Source organism: Spermophilus citellus, assembly GCF_964194105.1.
Source record: "Spermophilus citellus genome assembly, chromosome: 6".
In the NCBI taxonomy this organism is placed as follows: domain Eukaryota; kingdom Metazoa; phylum Chordata; class Mammalia; order Rodentia; family Sciuridae; genus Spermophilus; species Spermophilus citellus.
In genome coordinates this window covers 148,332-174,101 of record NC_138187.1, presented here as the reverse complement: position 1 = coordinate 174,101, position 25,770 = coordinate 148,332, and the positions used below count along the sequence as shown (strand labels likewise).

At 39.4% G+C, this 25,770-nt stretch overlaps 1 protein-coding gene across 3 annotated transcripts in view; it reads right to left on the bottom strand.

Annotated features, from left to right (window-relative positions):
• The window catches only part of GSPT1 (G1 to S phase transition 1), a 32,228-nt gene extending 8,510 nt beyond the window's left edge, over nt 1–23,718 (bottom strand). Inside the window, exons 1-11 of one of the 3 annotated variants that reach the window (XM_081299080.1) lie at nt 23,695–23,718; nt 11,357–11,398; nt 11,224–11,265; nt 10,317–10,535; nt 8,969–9,002; nt 6,123–6,200; nt 4,786–4,966; nt 3,881–4,035; nt 3,608–3,748; nt 2,171–2,264; nt 851–931 (exon numbers count right to left, since the gene is read on the bottom strand). In XM_081299080.1, coding sequence (XP_081155206.1) covers nt 851–931; nt 2,171–2,264; nt 3,608–3,748; nt 3,881–4,035; nt 4,786–4,966; nt 6,123–6,200; nt 8,969–9,002; nt 10,317–10,535; nt 11,224–11,245 — 1,005 coding nt within the window. In that variant the 5' untranslated portion in view covers nt 11,246–11,265; nt 11,357–11,398; nt 23,695–23,718. The other 2 variants (XM_081299078.1, XM_081299079.1) reach the window with 2 other exon arrangements.
• Nucleotides 23,719–25,770: the final 2,052 nt, after the last annotated feature.

Here is a 25,770-nt window from a genome sequence, read left to right as displayed (position 1 = left end):
TCAGCGGTAGAGCACTTGGCACCTGTGAGGTGCTGGGTTCGATGGTGCAATAAAATAAAGGTATTGTCCAACTACAATTGAAAAATAAATATTAAAAAAAAATCTCTATTTGGAAGTTCTGATGATTCAAGTCAATATTCCCACTCAAGCAATATCTCTGAAGGTGTTACAGAAGGCCTCTCTCTTGAAAACAGTTAGTGTTTTAGCAACAGGTCATCTGCAAATATCAGCAGGTGAGCCGTCAGAAATATTTAATAATATTTCATAGTGATATTGCCATGTTTTAATGAAACATCAACAGAAAAAAATTTACAGTAAGGTAGGAGGAATTAAAAAAAAAAAAAGACCCATTTAGGATAAAGGCAAATTCTCTGGGTCAAAACAAATTAAGATTGGAGATATTATTTTATAATATTTAAAACACGAGAAAGCTTACTAGATTATAATTAAACCTATTTTCTTCCTTGGCTTCCTCAATGTTAAGTGCACAAATCTCTATTTACTTGCCTATAAAGACAGTGGCGATGATGGAGGTCTCCCCTTCATGCTATATCTTTTAACTCTAACATGTTAATACTGAACCCTCCATTTCTCAAATGAATAACAGAAATACCTTTCTAAATAGTTTTTCTAAAAGTTTACACCCTGATGGAATTAACTAAAGTGGTAGGGTGTGACTGGAGGAGGTGGGAATTAAGGGTGTGGCTTTAGTGTATTTGTATCTGGCAAGTCAGAGTCTGTGTGATGTGAGATGCTTCTCTCTGCCACCCTCTCCCACCATGATGTTCCACCTCCTTGCTAACATTTTCAATAGAAAATCTAAACAGCAAAGAGCATTACTAACTCTTACCTTATTTGGCATCATCACAAGTTGCTGGCCTTTACAAATAGATCCTGATTCCAGCTTTCCCAGGACCACAGTGCCCATATCCTGTTCAAATAAGATAATAAAATTAAAAATCATGTTTCAGAACTTTATTGCCACTCTACAGCAGTTGACAAGCTCAAAGTGAAATTCTATAGTACTTTCTTATAAAATCATTAGCTTAAAGTAGAATGGTATTGTGTGCACGTACAAATATGTAACCAGGAATTCCACTATTATGTGTAATTAAAAATGCACCAATAATAAAGGAGTAGAATGTTTAGGATTATCCTTAAACATGGGGAGGGGGACAAATGCTCAGTAATAACTGTGTCATAAGCATATGTATGATTATATTAATTATTAAGTATGCTTAAAATTTAAAAACGAAGCATGGTGCAGAAGACAGCAAAGATCATTAAGATGGAAGATATGAATTGTTTGTACAATTTCAGGTTCTCCTGATCTAAGCCTGTTTCCTCTTGTGTAAATTTGGTAAAGCAATAGTTGTTCAAGAACATTAGAATGGAGGACAGAACCTGAGCACGATATATTAAATGAAATAAGCCAAATTCAGAAAGTCAAAGTCATGTTTTCTCTCATGTGTAAACTAGAGAGACAAAGGGGGGGGGGCAGATCTAGGAGAGTAGAGGAAGGGGACCAGGGAGAAGGAGGATGGAAGGGAAATGGGAGCTACTGGTGAACAAAATTGACAAAATCACATTGTTACTGTAAAACTTTTAAAAATTAAGGTTGTGGGCTAGGGATATAGCTCAGCTGGTAGAGTGCTAGCCTTACATGCAAAAGGCCCTGGATTCAATCCCCAGCTCCAAAATAAAAGTAAAAACAGAAAAACAAAAAGCCAAACCAAAGACTAACACCTGGATAGTTGAGGCTATGATAAAACTAGCACTCATATGCTGCTAGTGGTATTATAAATTAACATGATATTTTCACAAGGCTGTGTATCAATATCCACCAACTTTAACGTGGGAATACTTTAAGCCCATTTGTAATGAATTTATTGCTACGAAGTGATCACTGACCAGGCATGGTGGTGCACACCTATAATCCCAGTGAACTAGGCCCAAGGCAGGAAGATTGCAAGTTCAAGACTAGCTTCAGAAACTTAGCGAGGCCCTGTCTCTACCAAATCATGGTCTACATACATAATATATATAGTATACCATATGTACCATGAAAAAAAGATATTATATCATTAATAAGATTGTTTCCTAATTAGAAATAAACACAAAACAATGATTCTGCCTCCCACAAAATCCAATTTCTTTAAATTTTGGATACCTTGTATTTATCCACAATTGGCAGCCTGATTGGTCCATCAACTGATCTATTGAAGTTTGGCAAATTATCCAGATATGGAATAAATGGTAATCCACTGAGAATAAAACAATACCCATTAGAGAAAAGTCAACATAAATACAAAAATCTTAAGAAGTTACACAAATGTACTCAACGTGGCTGTAATATTTCCATTCTACTCATGACCTCTTTTAATTCAATTTATTATGTTATCATACTCCCCAGAACACTACAATAAACTTTCCCTTTTATTTGAATTGGAAGATTTAACATTGTGTACCTGCCTTTTTTTGCAGAAATTACAAGCTGATCCTAACATTCATATGGGAAATTTAATGAGCTCGGAATAGCCAAAACAATCTAGAAAATAACAAAATTGAAGACATACACTTCCTGATTTAAAACATCAGAAGTACAGCTAGATTATGTGGTACTAGAAGAGAACTGAAATCCAGAAATAACCTCTGAAGGCCATTTGATTTTCATTGATCCAATTCAGTAAAGAATCATGTTTTCAACAAATTGTGCCTGAATAGCTGGACATCCATATGCAAAAGCAAAAATTAGACACAGACCTTCAACTTACATTTCTCATAAAAGTGAACTATAACACATTTAGAAGAAAATATTTTTGTGACCTTGGGTCAGGCAATGTTTTCTTAGATATAACACCAAAAGAACGATCAACCAAAGCGGGGAGAAAAAATAAAAAGATAAACTGGATCTTATCATCAGTAAAACCTTGTGTGCTTCAAAGGATACCAAGTGAAAAAAGAGGGCTGGGGATAGAGCTCAGTGGGTAGAGTAATAATGGAAAGCCTTGGGTTCAATCCACAGCATGCATGTGCATATGCACATGGAAACCATGTGTAAGATGGATGAAAATACTTTCTAATCATGTATTTGATAAGGGAATTTATATCCAATACATAAAAGAACTCTTAAGATTCAAATACAACCCAATTAAAAATGGGCAGTGGTTCCTAGTATTTTTAAAGTCAAGGGTATAGCCAATACTTAAAACAAATTTTTTTTGGTAGGTATAGATGGACAGAATGCCTTTATTTTATTTGCTTATCTTCATGCAGTGCTAAGGATTGAACCCAGTGCCTCACATGTGCTAGGCAAATGCTCTGCTACTGAGCCCCAGCCCATATTTGCTTAAAGTTACTTATTAAGACAGACAGACACACACACACACACACACACACACACACTTTGGGTACTGAGGATTGAGCTCAGGGGCACTTGACCACTGAGCCATATCCCCAGCCCCATTTTTAGAAACAGGGTCTCACTGAGTTGTTTAGCATCTTGCAATCCTCCTGCCTCAGCCTCCCAAGCCACTGGGATTACAGGCGTGTGCCACCTTGCCCAGCTAAGACATAGTTAAAAAAAAAGAAATAAAAGGTTACTTACTTGTACCAAGGACAGAAATCTGATTGCTCTTTGAGATTTGCTCCAGTCAGTCCTGAGCAGGGCATAAAGTGAATGTCTTTTTTGGGATTGAAGCCAACTTTTTTCAAAAATGGCACTAGTTTCTCTTTACATTCTTCATATCTATGAATATTTATAAATAATTCAATTATAAGGTCAACCAATGAACTCTAGGGAAATATGCATGGAGTAGCAAAACCATGTTTTATTTTACCAACATATCTATTAAAAGACCAGAAAGACATCTACGCTCACCTCTCATTGCTCCAATTTACTGTTGGATCATCCATCTTATTAATAAGCACAATTAAGTGTTTTACACCTGCTGTCTTTGCCAACATTGCATGCTCTCTCGTCTGTCCTCCTTTTTCAAAGCCAGTTTCAAACTCTCCTTTCCTGGCTGAGATGACCTATTCCAAGAAGTTAAGGAATTTATTCTTACACTTAAGACAGACTTTTCAAGCAGTAAAACATCTTTCATTTATATCAGAAATAAGATGATAGAAGAAAGTTACAATGTATGTTGTTTTGAATGTTGCTTAAGATTTAAGTGGTTAGGTCTGGGGGTGTAGCTCAGTGGTAGAGTGAGCATTTAATATGCTTGCTTATCTATCTATCTATTTATTTATTTATTAGTTTTCGGCGGACAACATCTTTGTTTATACGTGGTGCTGAGGATTGAACCCGGGCTGCACGCATGCCAGGCGATGGCGCTACTGCTTGAGCCACATCCCCAGCCCCTTAATGTGCTTATTAGCAGGTAGAAGATCCCAGGTTCCACTCACTGCACCACATTTTTTTTTTAAATCAAATCATATGATTTAGTACAGGAAAATGTCAGATTTGAGGAATGACTAAAGGCCTTAAGAAACGAGTGGTTTACTATTCATTGCTAGAAGGTTAAACATTTATTAGACACTAAGCTCTGACATATTTATAGATAATAGTGATAGGAGACAAAGTTTAAAAGTATTTTCAGAAGTAAATTATAAAGATTTATTGGGCATATTAGTGCAACAAAAATGAAAATTGTCACCATGTGTACGATATCATAGCTCAGTGTAAGCTACATTCTAACTTCCGAAAGGTGAATTTGGACATTTATGTGAAGCTATAAATTGGGTTGCTAACAAATACACAGATGGAAATGTCTTTCTTACCAGCACAGCCAGATCAGCCTGAGAGGCACCACCAATCATATTTGGGACAAAACTCTTGTGGCCAGGGGCATCTAGAATTGTGAAATGCTTCTTTTCTGTTTCAAAATAGGCTCGACCCACTTCTACTGTTTTACCTTTGTCCCGTTCTTCCTGATTTGTGTCTAAGGCCCAGGATAAGTACCTTGAAAAAAAAATTAAATAATAATAGAACATGAGATTCTTTTAAAAGACATTCTTCTACCATGAAAAGTAAATAATGACATCTTGCTTTGTGTCCATCATACAACTAAGTCATAAACAGGGCTAGTAAAATATAAAAATTAGAAGAATAAAATGTGGCGGGTACAGTGGTGCATTTCTGTAACACCAGTTTCTTGAGAGGCTGGAGCAAGAGGATCATAAATTCAAAGCCAGTATCTGCAACTTAGTGGGATATAACGCAGAGGTGGAGCACTTGCTTTTTTAGTAAGCATGAGGTCTTGAATTCAATTCCTAATGGTAGGAAGAGGTGGAGAAGGGGAAGCACACTAGTACCACTCAAAGAGTTTTTATATATATCCACAATTATATATTCCATAAGCAAATGTTATTTATGAAAATAAGAATATAAGCTAATAACACACCTAGAAAGGTACTTAGTACCAATGCCAGTATCATTGTGAGTGCTTCAAGAATGACCTCCTTTATATTCACATTATAATTACATAGTACGAAGTACAAGTCATGAGTGTAAAAAGTAAGGATATATTTCAAAAGTAAAGACCACCAACCAATCATGTGGGGCGCTGGTTACTTGCTGAAAATTATTTCAATATTACTTTGCTGTGTAAAAATTATATAAATAGGGTTGGTAGTATAGCTCTGTGGTAATTGCTTAGCTGGCATGCTTGAGGCCCTGAGTTCATTCCCCAGTACCATTAAAAATAAAAACAAATCAACCCCTTCTCTCACAACTAAAAGGCAACCACTGTTATTATTTTTCCCACTTTTTTCTTTCCAGTATTTATTTACATTATGATCATATAATAGCCAAAGAACAATAATGTTCTCTGCTTTCTCCCAAATGCCACTATAAAGTAATTCCTATTCCTACATATTATAAAGTCTGTAAATGTAATTTTTTGGTGGTTATATGATGTCCCAAATGAATGGATGATTGACAATTTATTCAAAAAGTGTCCTTTAACTAGAGGTTTGGATGATTTCTAAATTTTCTGTGTAAGCTATAAAGTCACCAGGAATAGATGTACTGTGTATTATGAGGTGAAGGGAAATATTACAAAACCATTATGTGGGCAGCATTTCCTTAAGTAATTTATAGCATCACAAAAGTTTACCAAGTTTCTCTGTTTTTTTCTTTAGCTTCTCTTTCATATTTTTCAAGTGTCCTTTTGTCAACCATTCCAGTCAAATACCTGAAATTGATTAGAAAAATTAAGAAGTGAACAATTACTCTGTAAAAATAACAAATACTTAAAATCCCTTGAGAGGCATTATCTCCAGAAATCAAGTTTTTTTTTTTTTTTTTTTTTAAAGAGAGAGAGTGAGCGAGAGAGAGAGTGCGCGCACGAGAGAGATTTTTTTTTAATATTTATTTTTTAGTTTTTGGCGGACACAACATCTTTGTTATGTGGTGCTGAGGATCGAATCCGGGCCGCACGCATGCCAGGTGAGCGCGCTACCGCTTGAGCCACATCCCCAGCCCCTCAAGTTTGTTTTTTAAAAATATTTATTTTTTTGCAGTTGTACACAATAACTTTATTTATTTATTTATTTACTTATTTTTATGTGGTGCTGAGGATCGAACCCAGGGCCTTGCATATACGAGGCGAGCACTCTACCAATGAGCCATAACCCCAGCCCCACAGAAAACAAGTTTTTAAAGTAAATGTGCCACTGGTGATGATAAAATCATGGAAAGTGGAAAAACTTTATAGAGGAGAATACTGGCAAACACCACCTTAACCAATCCTGGCTAATGTCACCAGCACTACATAAAACATATTGAATAAATAAAATACGATTATGGATACCATGGATCTTTTATAGGATGCACTGAGAAAAGCACAACATATTTTTAATGATATTCTTGCCCCAAAAGCAAAACCTTGATAGAACTGTGAGAAAACAGCAGTCAAATCTAATTGAAGAATAGTCTATGAAATAAATGAATAGTGCTCCTAAAATTATCTAAGGTTATAAAGCATAGGACTGAGAAGATGTCATATGTTGAAAACTAAGAAGAACTAAGAATTAAGTTCATTGTGGAATTGCAGAAAAACTCATAAAAGATCTGTTGTCTAAGTTAATAGTATTATACTAATGTTAATTTTCTAGTTTTGATGAGCTATGGTTATGTAGAATGTTTGTATTAGGGATGGCTCAATGAAGGGTCTGTGGAACGCTGTACTGTTTTGTGACCTTTCTGTAAGTCTAACAATTTCCAGAATGAAAATTTTTTAGAAAAGTAAATGTAGGGTTGGGGGTGTAGCTCAGTGATAGAGTGCTTGTCAAATATATGACACTATAATTTTAAAATAGTTCCTTTGTAATGCCTACTTCCCTCGATTCACTGTAAATCAAAGCCCTCCAGTTCCTAGCTTTCTCCTTTTTGTGTTCTTAGTGACAGTACAGTGTCCTGAATGTAGGAACCTCTGAAATGCCACCCAAAATTACAGCCTACCAACAAACATTATATATTCTCCTGACACATTATCAAATAGGCATGACACTTCCATCTATGTATGAGCTTTAGTCAAGGATGCCTGTTTTAAGCAAATTTCCAGACACTAGTGAGTAGTAATTGGCAAGATTATCAATTAAGATTATTGAACTAGGCAAACCATGTTATGCTCTCTAGCTCTTTTGATGACCTAGTTTAGAAGAAATGGGGTTAATACAGAGGGAGTTAAAAAAATTTAGAGTCTTTTAATTATAAAGATCTACCAAAATTAAATACTTTATAATAAAGGCCAGCCATGGGGTTTTCATACCTAAATAGCTTCTACAATATGATTTACGAAATCTTAAAATGCTACCCAGACTACCTGATTTTGATTAAATCCACATAAATTTAAGGAGCTGATGAATGAAGAAAATAGTCCTCTCATTCACCAGATTTAAGAACTGGTGGGGCTGGAGACAAGAGCTCAATGTTCGGTGCTTCCTAACATGCATAAGGCCCCGAGTTCAATCCCTAGCACCAAAAGAAGGAAAGGAAAAAAGAAAAAAGAACTAGCTTTCATCATTCCCAAGTAAATTACGAAATCTCCTCAACTTAAAGTAAGGTTATGCCGTACCCCAATGTAAAATGAAAATACATTTAAAACATCTAACCTATTGAGTATCATTGCTTAGCCTACCTTACCTTAAACATGCTCAGAACATTTGCATTAGCTTTCACCTAGGAAAAATATTCCCCTAACAAAGTATTTTATAACGAAGTGTTAAATATCTCATGTATTCCAACAAAAGGGCATTTTGTCAACAGATAGGAGGTAAAAAGGCATAATCATAATATCCAGAAATGCTGGTGCCAGAAAACTGTTGAGTGCAGGTTGTTTAACCTAGTGGTCACTGACTGGAAGTTGCAGTTTGCTGTGTCTGCCCAGCATCACCGCTGAGTACCATTCCACATAGAAAAACAAAATTCAATGTAGTTTTTCTATTGAATCACTATTGCTTTTGTACCACTTTAAGTCAGGGACCATATTCAAAGCATACTAAGATTACCTGTGATCTAGGGTTTTGTATTAGTTTCTATTAAAAAAAAAAAAAATCTAGGCCTGGCACAGTAGCATAAGCCTATAATCCCAGTGGCTCAGGAGGCTGAGGCAGGAGGATCTTGAGTTCAAAGCCAGCCTCAGCAAAACTGAGGTGCTAAGCAACTCAGTGAGACTCTGTCTCTAAATAAAATACAAAATGGGGCTGGGAATGTGGCTCAGTGGTTGAGTGCACCCGAGTTCAAACCCCCAAAACAAACAAAACTAAAAAGAAATGTATTTAATTAATGTCTACTGAGCGTCTGATGGTGATTAAGATACTAACACTGAGCACACTGCAAAAAATCACTAAACATCATCAGCCTTCCCTACAGGTGATTTTTATTGTCTTCTTAACTTGAGGTTTATAATGACTGAAATTCACTTAATTAATTTTATTATTTAACAAAAGATAGACTTACATTATTTGTCCTCCAATGGTTGACTTGCCAGCATCTAAAAGTAATATCAACAACATGCAGCAACAGGTTAAAAAACAGCAACCAACTGCTACATATGCAAACACAACCACAGCAGCTATTTTTCAGCATCTGTAATCATGTCTTGTAAAAGCAAGTAAAGTACAACAGATAGGACGTCGGGCATAAAGCCTAGTTACCTTCTCCTTTGGAAAGCGAGGCTGCCAAGTCTCCCTACAGCACCATAATGGCTCAGTCATGCTTTACTGATAAAAAGAACTTCTGAACAAATTGTTCTCCTATGTCCAGCTCGTAGCCCAGCAGCAACAGAATAAATACATTTCCCCAAGGAAAGCCTTAGAGGACTGCAATAAAAGCTAAAAAAGCTGTGAACTAATAGCCTTCCTTTCACTTTTTATATATATATACTTTAGTTATAGTTGGACACGATACCTTTATTTTATTTGTTTATTTTTATGTGGTGCTGAGGATCGAACCCAGGGCCTCACGCATGCTAGGCAAGTGCTCTACCGCTGAGCCACAACCCCAGCCCTTCCTTTCACTTAACAAATGGGAGAGGTGTTCCTTTACAAATTTCAAAATTTTGCCTTCTAAAAAAGGAGTTTGGTGTATGACACCAAGAAGGAGGCAGAAGGTGGTGTGGTGGCACACACCTGTTATCCTATATATTCAGGAGGTTGAGGCAGGAGGATCCCATGTTGGAGGTCAGCCTAGGCAACTCAGTGAAACCCGGTTTCAAAATAATATTTTTATAGAAGGGCAAGTCTATAGTTCAGTTTAGAGAGCTTGTCTGTCATGTCCTAGGTTCAATCCTCATTACTACAATAAATAAATAAGAAAGCAAAGATAGAAGAAAAATAGCACAGAATTCTTTATTTTCTTCTCCCAATTCTGGGTACAGGTCAGATAATCAGAGACTATCTGAATAAATAGGGTTTTGTTTTGTTTTGCTAAAGCAGCAACCTGGCAAATCACCACAAATTACTCCAAATTATTTCTTAATTCACACAAGTTTAAACTACCCAGTATCAAGGTCAAGGTCAACCCTATTAAAATTTAAAGTTCACACACAAAAATATTTTTTTAGAATATCAATCAACAGATGTCACAGTATGTCATGTCATCAGTGGTCTACAGACTACATTGCACACAAAAATACTGAAGTTTACGTTCTTCCACTTCCATGCCATTACCAAGTTGTTCATCTGCCCAAACTTCAAAATAAATAGAAGCTCACTAAGTATCTTAAAGCAGCTAAGTAAGATGTCTTATGCGCTGATGAATCCAATACTTTTGGTCATTTCTTATAAATGCCATAGCTGCAACTTACCTACATGCCCAATGAATACTACATTTACATGTTCTTTTTTGGGAGCACCTGGTGGTGCAACCACAGATTTAGGTTTTGGTATTTCCTCTTCCTCCTCCATCATTTCTTGGGCACTTTCCTCTGGTGGCCTTCCATCTCCACCCCCTGGCTCCGCTTCACTTATTTCTTCTTTGTGCTCCCATGATTCTTCTGGGGACATTTCTGTCTCTCCATTTTCTACTGAAGTAAGACATTTTAAATCAGTATTCTGAAAAAGACTTAGCCATACTTTAAAATACACATGCTTTAAAACCAGTGGAACTTCGAATATGTAAATTCCATTTCCTAATGTCTAGTAACACATAAGTAGGAAAATCTCTTTCACAACCGAAATGGGTAATAGCTTTCAAGTTAGCCTCACTCTGATAACAAAGAGCTCTGACTCAAAGACCATGAGAGACTGCTGTATTAGCAGGGCTTCATTTTTTATGGACAAACCAAATGTAAATAGGAGAGCTAACATTCCCAACAGCTTAGTTATCCCAGTGTCGAGACAACCTGACAGTGGGATAAAAGGAAAAGCGTGAAAGGATTAAGGAGATATAGTTTCTTTTTCCTTTTTAAGTAATAAAACTTTGGCATGAACTTTAATAATAACCTTGGAAACATGAAACCCTTAATAATAAAGTTATAAAAAGGAAGGAAAAATTTCACAAAGTTAATAGAATAACACAACTATTGAAATTGTCTCTAGCATTTTTCCACTCAACTATTTGTGATCACTCAATTTATCAAGGAAGCACTATGCCTGATAAGTTCTCCTTTCTAAATCCTAATAGCAAAGACTCAATAATGTGCCTTAAGCGGAACACTTACATTTAAACCTTAAATCTGGACAGTGAAAGTTTCATATTAGAAATTGTCTTACCAACAGGTTCTGAAAGTTCCATGCTAACAGATGAATTTGAACCTAGACAAGAGATTGAGATATAATACATATTTATAAAAGAATATCTAGTTTTACACACCACAATTTAATGTTTTCCATTATAAAAAATTACCTTCACACAATGACTGTTCCTCTTGAGAGGGTTCCACAGGTGCTGTTTAATAGAAATAAGTTATATTTAAAATTAAGGTCTCAACATTGTTTTACTTATTTTTTTTTTTTGGGGGGGTGGGGGTTAATGGGAATTGAACCCAGGAGTACTTAATCACTGAGCCACATTCCCCCCCTTTTTTTGAGAGAGAGAGAGAGAGAGAACTTTTTAATATTTATTCTTTAGTTTTCAGTGGACACAACATCTTTATTTTTTATTTTTATGTGGTGTTGAGGATCAAACCCAGCGCCCCGTGCATGCCAGGTGAGCGTGTTACCACTTAAGCCACATCCCCAGGCCCCCAGCCCTTTTAAAAATAATTTATCTAGAGACACAGTCTCACCAAGTTGCTCAGTACTTTGCTAAGTTGTCAAGGCTGGTTTTGAACTCCAATCATCCTGCCTCAGCCTCCTGAGCCACTGGGATTACAGGCGTGCATCACCACACATGGCAATTGAGATGTATTTATAAAAGTTTGCTTATTCTATTGATTTGCTTTATAATAAAATCTTTCTTTCATAGACAGTGTAAATGTAATATGTAGTCCAGCCCAGATCAAATTAGTTTGATTTTGTTTAATAAATATATATATACACTTCTCTAGATTCTCTTGATGATAACCCTCTAGCTCAAGAAGGCTATAATTAGCCCTGAGCTTACAAACCATATAGCTTATCAAGATCCCCTAAATAAATTTGATATCAATAAGATAAATGACATTTGTGCAAAGTCTCTGAATACATATAGGACCTTAAAATATCTGCAGAAAAGGTGATTCCAATGTTGTTAGTTTTGCCCCACATTAGAACTTGAAGATAGAACAACAGTCCAGTTTCCACAGTTATCTCATACTCCAATGTCAAAGTATTCTTGCCTTAAAAGAAATCTCCAAGATGTAGAAAGACACCCAAAAATTTGAACTATGAACCACACACAGTAAATGATATAGAAATGGTGAAGTTGTAACCTGCAAAACTCATACCGGAGTGAGGGAAGACCAGTATCACCACTGCAAGAAGTGTGCCCTGAGGACAACTGAATGGTACAAGCAGAGAAAAGGGTAGTGCAGATTCTAGAAGCAACACCTGACAGGAGCCGGAAGACAGGGATTAGCAGGACAGTAGTCGAAATGGGGGGTATCATTTAAACTAAACTCGGAAGGGGACAGAAATTGTACTTTGGACCAATATACACCTCTTTTTGCTTTTATATTTTAAGAAAAGTTTAAGGGTAGGGGAAAACTGCTTCATCATCAGAGAAAGCCAGGCAGTGGTAGGGGCCTACCCTGAGCTGACTCTTGGATTGATATCCTGACTGGTCAACTCACAAATTTGTGAGATGCAGATTTTTCACTGGAATTATGAACCACCTGCCTGACAGGACCACTGAGAAGATTACACTTTAGTGTCAATTTAAGAACTCTTGGTTTCAACAAATGTTATTTCCCACTCACTACAAGGAGCCACTCCAGCTCAATTCTATCAATTGGGCAGACAGGGACAGCAAACACTCACAAAACCCACATAAAGGAGGTAGGGGTGAGCTCTGCAATTTACTCTAACAGCAACTGATTTTTCCTAAGTCTTTACGTGCTGATTGCTACATCATTTAATCCCTCAAAAAGCTCTATGAAACAGATACTGTAATCACTAGCATCTAATACACAGGCACTTGAGAATTAACTGTGATCTTTTCCAAGTTATACAAGTGCCATCTTGCCCTTCCTCAAATAGCCCCTGCTAAAGATCCGTACAGAAGTAAACCATGCTATCATGTACCAAGTATTTTAAGGCAGGAAAAACACTGAGACAACGGGTGGGCTTCCTTACCACTTGCCATATCCTGGACTTCCCCAAACCAAACTGACCACCTACTTCCTCACATCAGCTCTTAAAGCTCTGAAATTAACATATACTATGAATGTCTGTAAGGGACTTTTCTGGAAAGCGCCATCTATCATGAGACCATCTCCATGGCTGAATAACGTGGCATAATGAAAATCTGTTCAGTTTTATTTTTCAAAAACACCTTGTGATTTGTTTGTTTTATGACTGTAAAGCCTACAGATGGCAAAAACAGAGCGAGCAATAAAAACAGTGGAGTGCTTGATACGCATGTGATGATGGAGTTAAAGGTCTTCCGTGGAAAGACCCTCAACCTCATGAACTCAGTGGCTATGCTGGCGACACTTCTGAACCAACATCTCTGCAATGAGAAACAAACACTGTAGGGCATATAGCAAAATGTTCGTTGAACTTAAACCCTATGTGACTGTACCCCGTCTTCACACATTCACAACCAAGCCTTACTCATTCACTTTGTTCTAGTCTTATCCATAAAGCATCTGATATCCAAATAATGAGGTTGGGTTTAGAGTTCTCCTAGGTTCAAAGTCATTTATTTGTTCAGTTAGCAGATGAACATTACGGCCTGGTTTCGATGTTTTGTATATTTGCTATACAATTTATCATATTTGCTAGTGAAGTTAGAAACCTTCCTTAGGAATAAAATTATGGCTTCAAATTTTTCAACGCTATCTCCATATTCAGAAATACAACCTTATCAAGTATTTAAATATGGGAACAATTCTAAATGGGAAAGTAGTCAGTGAACCAATGAATTCAACACCATACTACTAATTAAAAAGATCCTACTAGAGAAAGAAGGTAAATGAACTGGCTCTGATTCTAGGAACATTACCACAAATTCTAAAACAGGAAGTGAAAAGATCTTACCAGAAGACAGCTGGTCAACAATACTGCCTAAGGTTTAACATAGAGGATAATCTGGATCTTAAATGGTTAAATGTAAGCACTGTGAAACACAAAACACAGAAGGGTGTATGATTCCATTTATATGAAAAACTCAGATAGGGTGAATCCATAGATTCAGAAAGCAGACTGTAGCTTCCAGAAGCTGGGAAGAGGGCAGAATGGGAAGTAACTAATGAATACACATTTCCTTTGGGGATGAAGAAAATGTTTTTGGATCTAGATGGAGGTGATAGTTGTACCACACTGGATGTACTAAATACCACTGAATTGTTCCCTTTAAAAATATTTAATTTTGCTATACGGACTGCACTTCAATTTTACAGGGTATATAAATTCTCTTTCTTCCCCTAATACTGGGAATTGAACCCAGGGTTGCTTTACCTCTGAGATATATACACAGCGGTTTTCATTTTTTTTTTTTGAGACAGGGTTTCACCTAGTTGCCAAGGCTGGCCTTAAATTTAAGATCTTCCTGCCTCAGCCTTCTTAATAGCTGGGATTACAAGCCTGTGCCACCACCACTGGACATATAAAATTCGTCTCAAAGTTTTATCATGGATGAAGGACTTAAACTTGGAGAATCCAAGTTGGCCAGCTCATCAATCCCGCACAAGTTATTCAAGGCTATATACATGGCAGGTAATAAAAGATATATTTGATTCAAATTACATCTTTTAAACACAAACATATGACTAATTCTTTTTTTAAAATGCTTAATTCAGGGCTGGGGCATACAGCTCAGTGAAGCAGTACTTGCTTAGCATGCATGAGGCAGCGCCTGCCTAGCATGTATGAGGCACTGGGTTCTTTTTTTAGCACCACATACAAATAAATAAAGGTCCATTGAAACCTAAAAACAAACAACAACAAAAAACCAAACCAAACAAAAAAGCGTAACCTATATATTTCATATATCATCAATTTAAATGTTTTACTGTGTTAAGTATAAAACCAATCTTTAACCCTCTCTACATGCAATAAATGTTTAATGTGGGGCTGGGGTTGTGGCTCAGTGGCAGAGCACTTGCCTAGCATGTGTGAGGCATTGGTTCAAACCTCAGCACCACATAAAAATGAACAGATAAAATAAAGGCATTCTGTCCATCCACAACTACAAATAAATAAATAAATAAAAATAAATGTTTAAGGTGGCTATCCTAACTAAAATTTCTCAGTCCTGTTAAATGATGGGTTCATTAAAGAAAAAAAAATTTGGTACCAGGAGTTGAACCCAGGGGCACTTAACCACTGAGCCATATCCCCAGTCCTTTTTATTTTGAGACAGGGTCTCACTAAATTGCTTAGAGCCTTGCTAAGTTGCTGAGGTTAGCTTTGAACTTATTATCCTTCTGCCTCAGCCTCCTGAGCCACTAGGATTCACGTGCCACCATGTCTGGCAAAAAAGAACCAAACAATTTCTTTTATTTTTATTTTTTGGTAGTTGTAGATGGACAGAATGCCTTTATTTTGTTTATTTTTATGTGATGCTGAGGATTAAACCCAGTGCCTCACACATTCTAGGCAAGCGCTCTGCCACTGAGCCCCAGCCCCAAACAATTTCAATGCTGTCACAGAGGCTGTAAGAGTCTTTCACAGCATGGAAGTGAGAAATGAGTGTCAAATGCCACCCAATGCAAGTTTCTGCAATGATGCGCTAATGGAAAATGTTCTGTATCTGTGCTGTGACAGGATAGTCACTAGCCACGTGTACCTGAAACATGGATACTTTAACAGTTGAATTTTAAATTTTATAGAATTAATTTAAATTTATACATGTGGCTGTGTACTGGATACACAGTTCTAGCTCCTCAAAAATTCTCCATGGCTAAGATGCAGGTCAGTGGTACAGCACCTGTTTAGCTTGGCCCTGGGTTCCATCCCCAGTACTCCATCTACTCCATTCCGTGCTCCCTAACCCCAACACACATCTTTCACACACATATTAGTTCTTGCTCCCTAGGAGATTACAGACTTCCGAATGACTGCATCATAGATGAATTTCTGGACCTTTTCTCCATGAGTTGGAACAGTGTCCTATATACACAATCAATTTTTACTGAATTAATTTCCATTTTCCTTTGGTTTCCATTACTAGTTTTTTACAGTTGCATTACTTCATTTTTTTCACCATCCTAGCCTCTATACATTTACTGAATTTCCATGAAGGTTAATAGAATAAAAATGATTTTAAATGTGCCAACTTTGGGAGAAAAGATTAAGGAAATACCGTACTCGGGAGGTTAAAGTATATAGCTTAAGTAAAAACTAAAATTTCCCTGGCACTCAAGTGAACATATACTCTCACCAAAACTGCAAACCAAGAAGTTTTTCTCCAATAGTCAATACAGAAAGACAGTAAAAGCAGACATAAGAAAGAAAAGTCTGCAGAACACATAAAAAAGATCAATGGCTTTGTGTTAAATTAATTACCAAACGTTTCTACAAAATGAAAAGGCAAAGCCAGGTGTAGTGGCACAAGCTACAGTCCCAGCTACTCCGGAGACTACGGTGGAAGGCTCACTTGAGCCTAGAAGCTCGGGCCCAATCTAAACACCACAAGTCCCTGTCTCAAAAATTACGTAATAAATAAGAAAAGGCACAATAGTACCAGCAATGGCAAACAGCTGTTCCCAGTGCCTCACACGTGCAAGGCGAGCACTCTACTACTAAACTACAACCCCAGCCCAGGACTGCCTATTTATGATGTCATTCTGCTGCTCCTGAGACAAAGCACTGGGATAATGCCGCAATCCAACGGTCCAGTTTTGTTTTTTTTTTTTTAAATACCTTTATTTCACCTATTTATTTTTATGTGATGCTGAGGATCGAACCCAGGGTCTTGCACGTGTGAGGTGAGCGTTCTACCGCTGAGCCCCGCCATGGGTCCAGGTTTTGAATGTGTCTCAGCCACAAAGATTATTTAAATTGGGGTTTAGTGGTAGTACACGCCTGTAATCCCAGCAACTTGGGAGGCTGTGGCAGGAGTTCAAAGCCAGCCTCAGTAACTTAGTGAAGCCCTAAGCAAATCAGAGAGACCCTGCCCTGTCTCTATATTAAAAAGAAAAAAAAAGGGGGGGGGGCAAAGTTCATTCCTAGTCGTGGTGCAGTAGGGGTATCTAATATAAAATCGCGGGTGGGGATGTGGCTCAAGCGGTAGTGCGCTCGCCTGGCATCGTGCGGCCCGGGTTCGATCCTCAGCACCACATACAAAAACAAAGATGTTATGTCCGCCGAAAACTAAAAACTAAATATTAAAAATTCTCTCTCTCTCTCAAAAAAAAAAAAAAGAAAAAAAAATCACAAGGAAAGGACTGGAATAATTTTGAAATAAGTCCTAGATCCTAATCCTCATGCCTCCATTTATTCATGGAAGTGAACTCACTATATTATGTAGCTCCTCTAAACAGTAACTTAGGCATCAGTAAAATGGGTCAATAGTATCTAAACACCAAGAGAACACTGCAGAGCCTAAACATCAGAGAGGACAGAACCCACTAGTTTCCCTGAGAACAAAGCCATTATATGCTTTGTTAAAATCTCCTGAAAACAAGAACAAAACTTTTAAGAAGCTTTGGTATGAATCAACAATTGACAGAAAAAAAGTTTGGGGACCTCAGAACAATCAAGAACTCTCAACTAGTGGCCAAGTTCTTGCTTCCCAAAGATTTTCACGAACTAAGAGGAGACTGATGAAATTCTTTTTTGTTTTATAATATTTATTTTTTAGGTGTAGATGACCACAACACAATGCCTTTATTTTTATGTGGTGCTGAGGATTAAACCCGGGTCCCGCCTGTGCTAGGCGAGCGCTCTACAGCTGAGCCACAATCCCAGCCCCTGATGGAATTCTTAATTAACATGCCCAATAGGTACATTAGCTAGAAACACAGTGTCCAGAACTCACTACCAATTGGTAAGAAAGAGGTAATAAATAGTGTAAAAAGATAACTGGTGCTGTACTTAGCAGATTCCTGGCAAACTTAAGTAAAAACAGAAACACAAGGAGAGGAAATTTTATATATGCACTGAGTCTCAAAAAAAACAAAAATGGTATTCATAAAGAATACTTAGATATCATAAAATAGGTATATCTATTCTCTGCTAAGTATTTAATGATATCTGTTTTGTGATTAGGGTGACAAGATTGAAATGATTTACATTAAGTATTCTAAAACCCGGGCAACCCCCCTCTCAACTTTGAAAGCCCTCTATACCTTTCATAACACACTGTCTTCCAGAAGAGTAAATCAGCTCTTTGATCCCTTTCAAGGCTCCTCGAGGACCACTTACTCATGTTGAGGTCATTTCAAATGCTTTGCACAACACCCCACATTGAGTAGCTAAATGCTTATTAAATTAATTATATCTGAACAAAAAATTTCACCTCACAAAGTTCTACTCTACTACTGCCAACTCTTAAATCTTTTTCACTCCTTTTTCTTCAACAAGAAAGACAATTTTATTTTTTTTTATAGACTAAAGGACATGACCAATAGCTTTCTTTTTTTTTAGTTGTTGATGGACCTTTATTATATATATATATATTTTTTTAAAGAGAGAGTGAGAGGAGAGAGAGGAGAGAGAGAGAGAGAATTTTTAATATTTATTTTTTAGTTCTCGGCGGACACAACATCTTTGTTGGTATGTGGTGCTGAGGATCGAACCCGGGCCGCACGCATGCCAGGAGAGCACGCTACCGCTTGAGCCACATCCCCAGCCCTTTATTATATTTTATATATACGTGGTGCCTCACACATGCTCTACCACTGAGCTATAACCCCATCCCGACAATTTTTATTTTAACATTTTTAAGACATTCCTTCTTAGTAAACAAAAGTAAGGAAATCAAGGCTTAAAATGTCCTCTACATTTCCTTAACTTGCCCTTGTAAATCTTAATTGCTGTCTTTCCATACAGCACAATTTCAGAAAAGGTGATAAAGACAACATAATGCACATAAAGTGGGCTTGAGTTGTGGCTCAGTGGTAGAACGCTGAATGTGTGAGACCCTGGGTTCAATCCTCAGCACCAATAAAAATAAATAAGTGAAATAAAGGTATTGTGTCCAACTATAACTAAAAAGAAAATATTTTCTTGGGCTGGGGATGTGGCTCAGCGGTAGCGCGCTCGCCTGGCATGCGTGCAGCCCGGGTTCGATCCTCAGCACCACATACCAACAAAGATGTTGTGTCCGCCGATAACTAAAAAATAAAATATTAAAAAAAAAGTTAAAAAAAAAAAGAAAATATTTTCTTTAAAGTATAGACTAACAACACACAAAAAAAGAAAAAACTTGCTCCAAAGAGGATTATTTACAAGCAAAAATCAAAATTTTCTTTCTTCTTTTGTTCTCCCCCTCCCTTTAAAAAAATATTTACTTTTTAGTTATAATTGGACACAATACCTTTATTTTATTTATTTATTTTTATATGGTGCTGAGGATCAAACCCAGGGCCTTGCAAGTGCTAGGTGAGGGCTGTACCACTGAGCCCCAGCCCCAGCCCCCCAGGGGAGTTCTACCACTAAGCTAGATCCTCAATTCTTTTCATTTAAGACACAATCTCACTAAATTGCCCAGGCTGTCCTTGAACTCATCACCTTCCTGCTGAAGCCTCCAGAGCAGCTGGGATTACAGATGTGTACAATACATCCTGCCCCCGTCAAGATTTTCTAATGGTTTAAACAGCTGCTCAATCTAGCTAGCACAGCACTAGTTGGCGTCATCACCAAATCCTGAATCTTCGCAGTCAAGCCATTAATACATAAGACCATGAAATGAGCTAAAATCTAATAATCAGTATATTAAGGCAGGGAAAGAAATAACTAATGGTACTAAAATACTAATCACCGTGACACTCCAGGAACAATAGATATCAACGATCTCATCTTACTCTTTGTCCTAACAACCAACAATACTTTTATATTCAAACTGTTTCTGTACACATTTCAGTCTTCAAGAAAAACAAATCTCAAGAACCTTATCTATCATCTAGTCTTCAACAGGAGGTGTAATAATAAAGTGTAACAGCCCAATGGACAAAGCAATCATTACTTTGATTTTGTTCTTCTGCTGTAGAGGCCCTTAAGAGAGATCACTTTTGAGATTCTCCAGTGATTCGAAAAGCATCCATCAAGTGGTAATGGTCACATAAACTTGTCAATATACTAACCGCCCAGAACCATATATATATATATATGCATTATATCTCAACTACTGAAGAATAAAGTCTCTCCCCAACAACAACAAAGTATTCAGCAAAAACCAAACACTCCAAAACAGAATATATTTCTAAAATTCAAAGCTAACAATACAATTTGTACATTTTGGACACAATGCCTTCTTTCTCTAAGAACTGAAAATTGCTGGTCTTATTCTAGATTGCCTCCCCACACACACACACACCAGTGCTGGGGATTGAACCCAGGACCTTATACACACTAGGCAAGCACTCTATCACATTTTTAGTCCTTTTTAAAATTTTATTTTGAGGCAGGGTTTTGTTACATTGCCCAGACTGGCCTAGAACTTGTGATCCTCCCCATCAACCTCCAGAGCAGCTGGGATTATGGGCCAGCACCACCACACCCAGTTTAGACTCATTTTTCAATGGCAAGGTTTTAAGAGGCTTTGGGGATGGGGTGGTGCAAAGAACACTAACACCTTTCGAAGCTCTGGTGCTGTAAAAGTCCAAGTAACCCTGATGACCTAACACTGCTAAAGCTGTTTCTCATCTAACAATAAAAGACTGAACTAGGTACAAACTGGAACTTAAAATATATTCTATAAGAAAATGTTTGTTCTAGTACATATTAAATTTTGTTTTCCACATTTTCATTCATTTTGGGACCTACATTTTAATGAGAATCACCTGACCAATTTACTTAGTTCTGTAGAAAATTGTACTCAAATGAATTACACTTAATAATACTTCAGTGGGTTCTACTTAATCGTTTTCTTTGGAAATCTATATTCTTAAATTTTCAAAGAGATCCAAGGTCAACACTGAATATCAAAGTTTTGAGATGACTCAAGACAGGCATAACCAGTAGCCTCCCAGTGAGGACGAAAGACATTTTAAACAAAATCCTCTTCCTCAAGCTGGGGAAGCAGCTCAGTGGTACAGCACTACTGAGCAAGCACAAGGCCCTGAGTTTAATCCCCATCAACAACAAAAAGAACAAACACCCCACACCTACCACAAATTTTACTTATCAAGAACAACGAAAAAAGAGGCTGTAACTCTAATATTGTCCATTTCTTCACTACAAAAATAATTACACACTTTTTGGTTCCCTCTTTACCAAGTTTAAGCCTTGATGCTATTTCTAATTTTTCCAAGTACAGTGTCCCGATGGTGTCATTTTAGGGACCTGAATGGTCTGGAACACACAATCCAACAGTTCCACATAACTGTTGACCTTAATGTAGAAAATCCTTACATTTTCAAACAGACATTCTATGGGATTTTTTTTTTCAAAAGACATTAAATAGAATTTTGTAAAAGCAAATGGTATAGTCAGTAACACCAAAATAGGTTTCTGGTTTTAAAAGAGAAAAAAATTAACTATGATTCCTTTTGGATTTTCTTACTAACAATCATTTCCCTACACATTTTTAATATCTCCAACTTCTAGCAGTGTCACAGACAAAAGGATTAAAACTACAAACCAGCAAATATCAGGAAGGAAGAAAACTCCCATATAAGAGGTAATGCCTAGTCACTGAACAATGACCATTCCAAATCACCACTCTGTAGACAGTTGTCTCTTAATGAATAGGTTGACGGCTAGATAGGTATATTTCTAAAATTCAAATCCAACAATACAATTCGTCCATTTTGGACACAAGGAAAACATCAATCCCACACACAAATAAAAGAAATATCAGTCAATAAAACAACCAAATCTTCACAAAAGTATTTATCCAAACTCTATTCACCTGTAGCAAAAGTTTTGGAAGAAACCAAACTTCAAGAGCACTTTTATGATATCCATTTATCTAACATATACCACAATCAGAACTTGAAGAAATCAACAATACACTCTTAAAACGAGCTGGGACAGTCTAGGATCCAGTCCACCAATGTCCTCACTAAATCAGCCCTTTTCTTTTCTCTTTAAGACAGTAATGAGAGTTCTTCAGGTGACCACATAGGGAAGAACACTTAGTTCACCATCTGACACTCCCAGGAATGCAGACCCTGAGAGCGTGCAACCTACCTTTCGCACAGCCTTTAACACAGGGAGAGTTTACAGAGCGGACTTGAGATCACGGGTCTGTCCACTAACCTCCGGAAACAGACTGGGACACCGACACGAACACGAATAAAGTCAGCCACTTTAAAGCAATGAAAATCCCAAACGTGTCACCGACCAAGGAGGAAAGTCCCAGTCCCATTTTAGAGAGGGGCACACACATGGACTTGGCGACGCTCGGCGAACTCCACAGGCACCCCACACACTGGGTGGAGATCCCGAGCCTCGGCAGCAGCTCCTGGGCCACCTCGGGCTGCAATGCATCCTGGGACTCGTGCAGGACGGCTGGGGCCGCAGGTACCGGAGACGGGACCACAGGTTCCCGGGCGGGCGGAGAGTGCTCCCGTCTCGGCCCAGGCCGGGGGGCGACTCGAGCCCGTGTCCTCCCCGACTCCGGGCGCGCTCAACGCCCACCGGCCCGACCCCGGGCCCCGTCCGTCCTCACTCCCGGGCCTCGTGGCACTGACCGCCGCGGCCCTCTCGGTCCCCTACGGTTCCCACTTCAGGCCCACAGCGGCCCCGCCCCGCCCCGCCGGTCCCCCCACCCCGCCGGGCGCCGCTGTCAGCGCCCCACGTGCGGCCGCCGCGCGCCAGCCCGCCCAGCCCGCGGGGCCCGGCCCTTTACCCGAGGGGCCTCCCGCGCCGAGGTTGCTGGCGGCGCCGGCGGGGGCTGGCGGCGGCTGGGCCGGGCCGCGCAGGAAGGACGGCACGAACTCGGCGGCGTGGACGTTGGGCACGAAGGGTTTGGCGTTGACGTTGAGCTGCCGGCTGAAGGCCGCGCTGAGGTGCTCACGCTGGGCCTCGGCCCCCGCCGCCAAGGGGCCGCCGCCGCCGCACGGGCCCGGCCCGGGGGCCTCCATGTCCGCCTGGTCCCAGCAGTCGGGGGCCGAGTCGCTGCTGCTGCTGCCGCTGCTGCTCCCGCCGCCACCGCCGCCGCCGCCGCTGCCGGGATCCATGATTGGGGGGGCCGTGTGTGTGGTGAAGAGAGGGTGGGAAATGGAGGTGGGGGCGTCCGGCCTGGGAGAAGCCGGCCGCGCTGACCCAGGAAGGCGGCGAGGCAGAAGTGCCGGCGGCTAGCGACTAGGTCCCTGGCGTCGCCGCGGCGGCAGCTCCAGTCCCGACTCCGCACTCACGACAGCGGCCGCGGCGGCTCAACCCTCCTCCTCGTGTGTGCGAGCGGATCTCCTCCCACCCAGCCCAACCACCTCCGGCTGCCTCACCGCCAACCCTACGCCCGGCGGTGGGTTGACCCCTCCCCGCCACCCGTACCTTCGCCTCGGTAGTTCCCAGCCCTGTCCGTCCCCGTTTCCGGCTACGAAAGGCGGCAGAAGACAGAACTACGAGTTCCGGCAGCACCCGCGCGACCCTGCTGCGGTTTTCCCGGGGGCCGATGGGAGTCGGAGTTCAGGGGCCGGGCGCAGCCGGAAGCGACTTAGCTCCCAGCAGGCTGCGCGAGGAGGCGGAGGTCTGGTGGCCGCTCGGCAGCACCGCTTGTCACCCGGTGGAGGCCAGGGCAGGCCCTGGCCAGTCTCCCGGCGGGTCAGAAGACGGAGCCTTTAGCCCAAAGGAAGGGCCTACCCCGGTTTTTAAGTACAGGGAAAACGGATAGCAATTAAATACGGAGAAGGGGAAAAACACTCCCGAAGTCCCCCTTCCATCTCGTCACCTTTTCTACCTCTGAGCCTCAGTCTCTCTCTCTCTCCACCTTGCTTCTCCCCAGCCCCCGCCAGTTTTGTGCCCTACATTTCAAAGCCGATGGGGAGCGTCTTTCATGTGTTCGTTTGCGGAAGAGACTATAAAACCGTGTGAGTTACAGCTTAAACTGCAGCGTGGCTCTTTACAGGGCCCTGCCCGGGCAGGAGGGATTGTTAACTGGAAACTTGGGATGACTCACAGTCTGTTTGACTAGTTATTAAAAGCCTTCACCTAAACTTTTCCATCTTGCCCTCTTCCCTGCCAAGAGGTCTGCAAGTTAAACCGAGGATGGCCATGCTCCGTCGTGTATCTGGCCGTACCTAGCTAATGGGACAGCGTCTACTTTTTTTTTTTTTTTTTAATCGCAATTAGGTGAAGAGGTTTTCTTTTGAATGGTCTGAATTGTTCAAGTATTCCCATAGTTCTTCAGTGACTGCATATCACACTTAAAGGCTATGTTTAGGTGAACATTAAAAAAAAAAAAAGGTGCAAAAGCAAAGAGAAATACTTTGCATTCAGTCCTGACTGAGGTCGGAAAACGTGTTGTTCTGAGTACCTGTTAAGTTTTCCTGTAACTCACACATGAGGAGCTCAAGGCAGGAAAACATTGTTGATCGTTATTTTCTGAAAGGAACTTACCTAGACATTACCCATAAGGGAGTAGACAGACAGAAAATAGATTAGGTTGCTTAAAAAAAAGACAAAAAACCTAAGTCTCAATTTTAAACATTTATTTTGTAAAGATAAAAGAGAATTCAGCCTAATGAAATAGATCAGAAAAGACGCCATCAGTTATCTTTAAAACAAGTCCCATGTTCTAGTGGATTCAATTGGTGTTTAATGTTACACTAGCAAACTATGGAATGCTTTTTTTCTTTAACACACAACACGTGGGAAGTTGATTATTATAAATGTAAAGAAACTGGAGATCTCCAATAGAACAAGATTCAGGATTTTCATCATGTCTGTAGTGCATACTCCCTGAAATCTTATGGAAATTGGTTTTTGTTTTTGTTTTGGTGGGCTTTTTCCCCATAGAATGTTCTGATTCCAACCTCTTAACATAGTTCTGTAAATACCCAGTGAAATCCCTCTTAAGAATGGTCATTTTCAGGTTGATATTAAGTAAATGCCCTCGGATTTACAGAGAATTTATTAACAATTGTCATAGAGATCAGAGATTCTTTAATATGTAAGAGATACGCGTTATCTTTGAATGAAATATTTTCATTTTTTTTAGTCATGAGAAAATACATTGTGTCTGAAATAAAATGCTTTCTTACTCAAGATTTGTACTTCCCAATCCACTTCTGAGAAAATGGAGCACACACAGCTGACGCAAATAGTAAACCACACAGTCCTTCTCCAAGTAGCTTGTCATCAGAAACCACGCCTCTCTGATTGTGCGATCCCTCATAGGGCACTGGGTGATCACACTCTGATAGGTCAGCCTTGCACATCTAATTAAATTGACAGTACTTCTTTGTGCCTAGTAGTTTTTTCTAAGGACAAAAGCTGAAACTGCTAAGACTGGTACTTAGAAAAGCAGTTGATGTCATTAATGTCCCTGTCTCCAAATAGGATAATTATGGATATTCAGGGAAGAATCCACTCCATTGGTTTTCAAAAGCTTTGACCTGCCAGGCGGGC